The sequence below is a fragment of the Oncorhynchus gorbuscha genome, linkage group LG06 (genome assembly GCF_021184085.1).
Source record: "Oncorhynchus gorbuscha isolate QuinsamMale2020 ecotype Even-year linkage group LG06, OgorEven_v1.0, whole genome shotgun sequence".
Taxonomy (NCBI): domain Eukaryota; kingdom Metazoa; phylum Chordata; class Actinopteri; order Salmoniformes; family Salmonidae; genus Oncorhynchus; species Oncorhynchus gorbuscha.
The window spans coordinates 83,714,618-83,721,880 of NC_060178.1; the positions used below are offsets into that span (position 1 = coordinate 83,714,618).

A 7,263-nucleotide genomic window follows, 5' to 3' on the forward strand; every position below is an offset into this window, starting at 1 on the left:
CTCCTGCGTTGTCCTGTTGGAAGGTGAACCGTCACCTGCTCTTGAGCAGGCTTTAAGCAACAGCATACAAGATATATTTTTTGGACTCACTGTTGTGCTGTGCTCACTTGGAACAGGAAGGTTGGTCCTTCTTACTCCATAAATTTTCCTGACACCCGAAAGTAGTCATTACATTGTGAATGCTTAACAGGACAGAACAATGGTTCAACTCACACAATAAACACAGACTCACTAAACACAAATGCTTCGTTTGCATAATATAAAGGTATTTTAAATTATTTATACTTTCACTTCTGATACTTAAGTATATTTTAGCAATTACATTTCGATACTTAGTTGTATTAAAAGCAAATACTTTTAGGCTTTTACTCAAGTAGTGGTTTTTACTGGGTAACTTAATATTTGATTTTACTTTTAAAAAACTCAGCAAAAAAGTCCTCACTGTCAACTGTTTTTTTTCTTCAAACTTAACATGTGTAAATATTTATATGAACATAACTGAGACATAAACTGAACAAGTTCCACAGACATGTGACTAACAAATGGAATAATGTGTCCCTGAACAAAGTAACAGACAGTATCTGGTGTGGCCACCAGCTGTATTAAGTACTGCAGTACATCTCCCCATGGACTGCATCAGATTTGCCACTTCTTGCTGTGAGATGTTATCCCACTCTTCCACCAAGGCACCTGCAAGTTCCTGGATATTTCTGGGGGGGAATGGCCTGAGCCCGCAGCCTCCTTTCCAACAGGTCCCAGACGTGCTCAATGGGACTGAGATCCAGGCTCTTCGCTGGCCATGGCAGAACACTGACATTCCTGTCTTCCAGGAAATCACGCACAGAACGGCTGGGGTCATGTCAGATCTTCCCTGTAACGCAGTGTTGAGAATGCCTGCAATGACAAGATCAGTCTGATGATGCTGTGACACACCGCCCCAGACCACAACGGACCCTTCACACCAATCCCATTCCAGAGTACAGGCCTCAGTGTAACGTTCATTCCTTCGATAAACACGAATCTGACCATCACCCCTGGTGAGACAAAACCGTGACTCGTCAGCGAAGAGCACTTTTTGCCAGTCCTATCTGGTCCAGCGACGGTGGGTTTGTGCCCACAGGCGACGTTGTTGCCGGTGATGTCTGGTGAGGACCTGCCTTACAACAGGCCTACATGCCCTGTCCAGCCTCTCTCTCAGCCCATTGCGGACAGTCTGAGCACTGATGGAGGGATTGTGCGTTCCTGATGTAACTTGGACAGTTGTTGGTGCCATCCTGTACCTGGTGTGATGTTCAGGTGTACCGATCCTGGGCAGGTGTTGTTACACGTGGTCTGCCACTTTTAGTCAATTGGGTACTTTTCCCACCACGGATGTTCAGGTTGGCGCTCTCACCTTACCCAAGAGACCATGTTTGTATTCGGCTTTATTAACGCAAGGATCATGGTTACAAAAAAATGTATTGGCTCAATAACAATTATTTTTTTTGTGTCTTGGCTAAATTTGAAGGAGCAAAGCTGCCATTATAGACCAGGCTCTCGCAAGATCTGCTCAAATAACAGTCCACAACAAAACTATTTTGACATTTTTATTAGCCTTCACCTGGAGCATTTACAAGACATCTTGCGAGGGTTCACAAAATAATACCGAGACCAATTTATCAAGCTAATGGGATGCCCTTTATCCAACCCTCATCTATCGAGCCATAACAGACTCTTCCATCAATGGATACAACCAGCTCACAACAGAGGACAAAAGCACAGTTGGGGGGGGGGGGGGGGGTAAGGATAGTTAACCTGTTGGAACCAGCCTGATCGATAATACAATGATCAGACTTGGTTCCACCAGGCTAGGGATGGGGAAAGAGGGGAGGAAGAGAATAGTATTGGTACATCAACAATGGTAAGAGACCATAAGACAACAGAGGGAGAGAGATGGGATGACCAGATCTGCCACCACAGCAGTGATTGATTTATTCTTACAGACCAGAACCAGGCAAACGGCAGCAGCACCAAGTCGATAGCAGGGCGGCAACTGCACCGGGCACTCACCGGGCACCGCAACACCCCCCGCCAGCCACTGCACTGCCACCTCACCATCAGCACTGCATCGCACCTTAACAGCTAACCAGCAATACTCAACTGCTACACAACTGCGCCTAGTGCACAAAAGATGACACAAGAGGGGATTAAGTAAATGCATACCAGAGACAATTTTTTTTAACAATATACACCGAGTATAGAGAACATTAAGAACACCTGCTCTTTCCATGACAGACTAACCAGGTGAAAGTATGATCCCTCATTGGTGTCACTTGCTAAATAAACTTCAATCAGTGTAGAAAGGGAGGAGATGGGTTAAAGAAGGATTTTTAAGCATTGAGACATGGATTGTGTATGTGTGCCATTCAGAGGGTGAATGCGCAAGATAAAAGATTTAAGTGCCCTTGAACAGGGTATGATAGTAGGTGCCAAGGAACACAGGTTTGTGTCAAGAACTGCAAAGCTGCTGGGGTTTTAATGCTCAACAGCTCTCCGTGTGTATCAATGGTTCATCACCCAGAGGAGATCCAGCCAACTGGACAACTGTGGCAAGCATTGAAGTCAATACGGGCCAGCATCCCTGTGGAACGCTTTCGACACCATGTAGTCCATTCACCCATTAAATGAGGCTGTTCTGAGGGCAAAGAGGGAGGTGGAACTCAATATTAGGAAGGTGTTCCTAATGTTTGGTGTACTCAGTGTACATACATGCATACATAAAAATAAAAAAATCTGTACTCCTAGTTAGGCTAGCGAATTTCATAAAATGTTAAATATTTTTTATACAATTATGGCCTATATGGTTTCTCTCTACATGTTGCTGGTTTAGGGTAACTCTGCTAAATTCAACTCTCCAAAAGAAGAACAGCAGTAACTCAGTACGGGAATCGTTCTGTAGAGAATTAGACTATTAAATAAGGGCTTCAATTAATTTTTAAAAAGGGAGGGGGGGCTACTTCATAAAAGTTTAAATCAAATTAATATGCAACAAACCTGCACTAACAATGAGACAAAATACAATTAACCTCAAAACATGTCCTTCACTCTAGCCAACAGCATTACACGCATTGGTAAATATATAGTAGTCTATTTCTGGGCAACTGAAACATTTTAGACCAAGTCACAACCTTTTGGTCAGTATTCTGTTAGGCGTAGAGAGGTGTCCACTGGCAGACGTCCACAGAGAAGTTTCAATCGTCTGACATCTGGAAAGAAAACAAGACCAGCTGCATTAGTGGCGGTCGAAGTGTAGGTTGCTAGTTTGACACAACTAGACAATCAACTGTTCTCAATCTAAAATCAGATAGAAAACACCCTCTTTTAACCATTCCATTGAGGGCTCGTCAGTTGTCCACGTTATTGGCATAGAACAGAGTTCCTAACAACGTGGCATGTCTTCTCACTACAAGGGCCCCCCCCCACCCACAGCTACCACTCAATTTGTTCTTATTTTTACTCAGGCATTTTTTGGACAACAAACCTTGGGGTCCTCCCTCCTGCACCAGTGAGACCAGACACAGAGCAGTACAGCCAGCAGCATTCTGTCGGTGGTCCCGTGAACATACAGTACCTCACCAACTGACAGCACGGACCACCGCACCGCCAGTGACGACCTGCTCCATAGCAACCGCCATCGCCCCCACCAACAGCCTCAGGCAGGTCGCGTCATAACACACTAACTGCTCTTACACTGCCATCTGCCACACCCTCTCGGTTTGACAACAGGACACCGCAGCTTGGAGGAGAGAATTCCACATTTAGGTAAACGAATGTTTGATTTTAGCACCCCGCAATAAATATACCCCACCTCAAAAAAAAAAAAAATAAGCCCTGGCACATTTTATAAATGTTGTAAACAAGTTTGGCCAACTATACCCCTGACCTGCAGATAACATCCATCCCAAACCAACGTTAGCTGATGTGACCGTTTGGGGATAAAACATTGGCAGACACCCACACACGGTTGATTAGATCTGTGGGCACATTCAGTGTGCACTGCAGGTATCCATCTCTATTCCCTGACTTTACTTTGTGTCGCTTGCACATTCTACACACAACTTAACATTTGTTTTGTACACTACTTACATTTCCAGTTTCCTCTACAACACCAAGTAAAATTCCAGGGTCAGGATTCTGAAGTACTGACTGGTACAATGCAACTCTGGTTAATAAACACTAATATTCAAAGGACTATTAAGGTTGCAGAACACGGTCCAACTGCATTTGAATTTAACCTGCCCTGTCCTACCATAGAGTTCCTATAATGGTTCCTTACATAATTATGTGCCCTACATTCAGCAAACTATACTCAAACCATAGACTAGTGCCCAGAAGCCAATTTTAGCATGGGCAACACCATTAAGGAATTGTATCACTTTGTAGTCAACGGGGTGGGACTTCCTATGGTTTAAGAATCACATAATTTGCTGTTGACCTGGATGAAATTAAGTATACTAGTGAGCAAACATTCCATAACTGCAGGTGGCAGTAAATCACCAACCGTTCAGTTTGTTTACCAACTCATAGTAGAATAAAAATGTATGGAGATGGCCTCAATGGCACTGCACATGCTCTCACAGATGCCATAACAGGACAGGCGCAATGCGGCATCATATAACTCTCTCTATGACTCAAACATATGTGGCTGTCTGATGGCCACCCCCATTCTCCCATGCCCTGTGTACCGTCTTACTGGGTCTGGCTTGGAACTGTTGTTACTAAGACTCGGTTCCGTTGTCCTCGGGGGATTTGGGCATGCTCTTGGACCTCGACCGTGAGCCTCTGTTAGAAGCCGGGGTGCGGCTGCGGGACCTTGACCGGGATGGGGACTTGGAACGGGATCTGGAGTAGGAACGAGACCGCGAGCGGCTGTAGTCCCGGCCACGACTGCGGTTCCTGCTTCGGGAACGACTGTGTCTTCGCCGACGGGGGCTGCCTGAACGACTGGGGAGGGTCAGAAGAAAATGTATATAATGTTTAGTTTGATAAAAATAACCGCAACTTGGTTCATAAGTCTGTTTTTTATCGACTAATTTGATTTTTCGATGGCAGCTTGCAAACTCAACTGATAACGTAGTAGCTAGCTAACTAGCCCAAAGGCCGGCAAATAGCGATATCACGTTGCTTCATCTTACCATCCAATGGGAAAGTTATGTAATGTAAACCCACGTAAACTCGTACATCACCTTTGTCCGTACAATTGCCCTTATTTTAGCGCCCCAAAAACACAATATTTCCAGATCAACTGTAACGTCAATACCATTGTAAAGCACAATTTCTCCCCTATCCAACAGAGTCAATTACATGACCTAAACAATGCCTGTTTTGGCATAATTCAAGCAGGCAATGAGCCCCATCGGGTCTTTTTTTAAATGGCGGGTGGGGAAGCTAAACTAATGTGTGGTGAGAAGGAGAGATGTGGGAAAATAGCTTTTTTTCACTCGATCTGTCCAACCTTGTCACCTCAAATGTAAATAAAACACTATGAAGAGTTTATATAATGTGTCATTACATACCTATTTGAAGGTTTGTGTCGAATTTGAGTCTGGTTTTTAGGGCGGTGCTAAAGTGATCTTAGAAGTAAACAGCGGCTTTGAGAATGTTGATTGCATGCAATGATGACGCAAAAAATGACTATGTATCCCCCTTATCCCCGTCACTGTCCATTTCTTGTTTTTAAAGGATGAGAGAAGTGCTACCTACACCTGGTGGAGAGCGATTGTAAAACCGAAATAGTTGCTTTATGCGTGGTGTACGTTAATCCATGACACGTCTAGACGTAACAGAGGGTCCGTTTTTTAAAAATTTTCCCCAATACTATAGAGCCATTACCATGTCAATCAACACTTGAATAGAAACCTAGTTCACACCCCCGATTTTGAAGACAACACAGTCACTACAGTCCCATTAGTTCTCTTTGTAGCCTCGTTTGAATGTTGAGGTTGCGCACATTTGTACGGAATGGGGTGAGTTTAAATTGGCTATATCCCCCGCGGTCTTTTTTACAGAACATTTTCCATTCAGGCCACAAAGGTTTTAGTTCCTCTTTACCCGCCTTCTCGCCATTAAATAGAGTTGAGGAAATCAACACATTTGCAGCCTGAATGGTGAATATTTTATCTACAAAATCGGTCCACGGGGATATGTCTATAGCCGCTGAATACATTGCCTTTGGATTGGTAAAATTAAATACCTCATTTGCCATCAGCTGGCCTATTTGCTACCAACTAGCTACGTTAACTATAAAAAGTTAAACTTGCTAGCTAAAGTAAATACCATTGCACATTTAGCTGAAATTGGCCAGTATATTGTAGTTACATCAATATTACAATTGCTAGGTACACTTGGCTAACTACAATGTTTTACTAAATTTAACTAAAACTGGAATCGGAGCTTACCTTCTGCTCCTGCGCCCGTAGCCTCCATGCCTCCTTGGGGGTCCACTGCCGCCTCGGCGCCCGAAGTGAGAGTCTGGTGGACGGCCATATCGCGCCATCTGCACTCGCAGTTCCCGCCCATCGAGCAAGGCCCCGTCCATGGCGTCCATCGCGTCTTCAGCGTCGCGCTTATCGTGGAACCTCACAAAGGCGAAACCACGGCTCTCCTTAGTGTACCGATCGCGGGGGATGTACACGTCTCCCACCCGGCCATACTTCTCGAAAACTCGGCGTAGGGTCTCAGGCGAGGTCCGGTACGTGAGATTGTCCACTTTGAGAGAGGACATACCCTCGACATCGGGCGGAGGCCTACCGTAGCTCATCTTTGCTCCTCAAAATGAGATAGCCAGACGAAGATTAAAATATTTTTGGTAGACTAAATTTGTTTTTGTTTTGCTGATTTGTATGCTCAACTCACCCCGTTCTCTTAGCTGCTCGCACATGAAATGGCGGCTCAGGAGCTTCCTTTCTGTGTTGGCTGGTAGACGGGTTAATAACTACTCCCTCTTGGAATTACAGCGCGCCGTAGCGGATTGGAGTGGCAGAACAGTTAGAATGCTAACTGACTGTGTCAAGATTAAAATAACAACAGAAACCACGTTTCCATCCAGTTTTTATGCCAGTAAAGCATACCATATTTTTTTTAAATCCCTGTAGCTGTGATGGAAACAGTCAATTTCGTTACAATGTTATAAATGCTGACAGATGATTTGTTCGTTAGACGTGGTGGGATCTTTTTGTGTCAGTAAAATGAATGATTCGAGAAATGGTAGTGGAACGCTTTATG

General features: G+C 44.4%; 1 protein-coding gene across 4 annotated transcripts; it reads right to left on the minus strand.

The window, feature by feature from the left end:
* Nucleotides 1-1,572: 1,572 nt before the first annotated feature.
* On the minus strand, nt 1,573-6,940 carry srsf2a (serine and arginine rich splicing factor 2a). Of its 4 annotated transcripts, none has more exons than XR_006839355.1 (4): nt 6,438-6,940; nt 4,733-4,983; nt 3,168-3,245; nt 1,573-2,156 (listed from the first exon to the last, which is right to left on the minus strand). XR_006839355.1 is itself a non-coding variant. In XM_046354343.1 (3 exons), the coding sequence occupies exons 1-2, from the start codon at nt 6,797-6,799 to the stop codon at nt 4,758-4,760; spliced, it is 588 nt and encodes a 195-aa protein (XP_046210299.1). In that variant the 5' UTR covers nt 6,800-6,940; the 3' UTR covers nt 1,573-3,245; nt 4,733-4,757. The 4 variants fall into 4 exon arrangements, 2 of the variants coding, with proteins under 2 accessions (XP_046210299.1, XP_046210300.1); XR_006839356.1 differs by having other exon boundaries at nt 4,725-4,983; XM_046354343.1 differs by having other exon boundaries at nt 1,573-3,245.
* Between the last annotated feature and the right edge of the window lie 323 nt (nt 6,941-7,263).

Bases quoted from the DNA above. Each gene is read 5' to 3' on its own strand.
- srsf2a (XM_046354343.1), bottom strand. From the start codon at position 6,799: ATGAGCTACGGTAGGCCTCCGCCCGATGTCGAGGGTATGTCCTCTCTC. The intron at 4,984-6,437 runs GTAAGCTCCGAT...GACCCTCCCCAG, and splicing joins TACGGGCGCAGGAGCAGAAG to TCGTTCAGGCAGCCCCCGTC.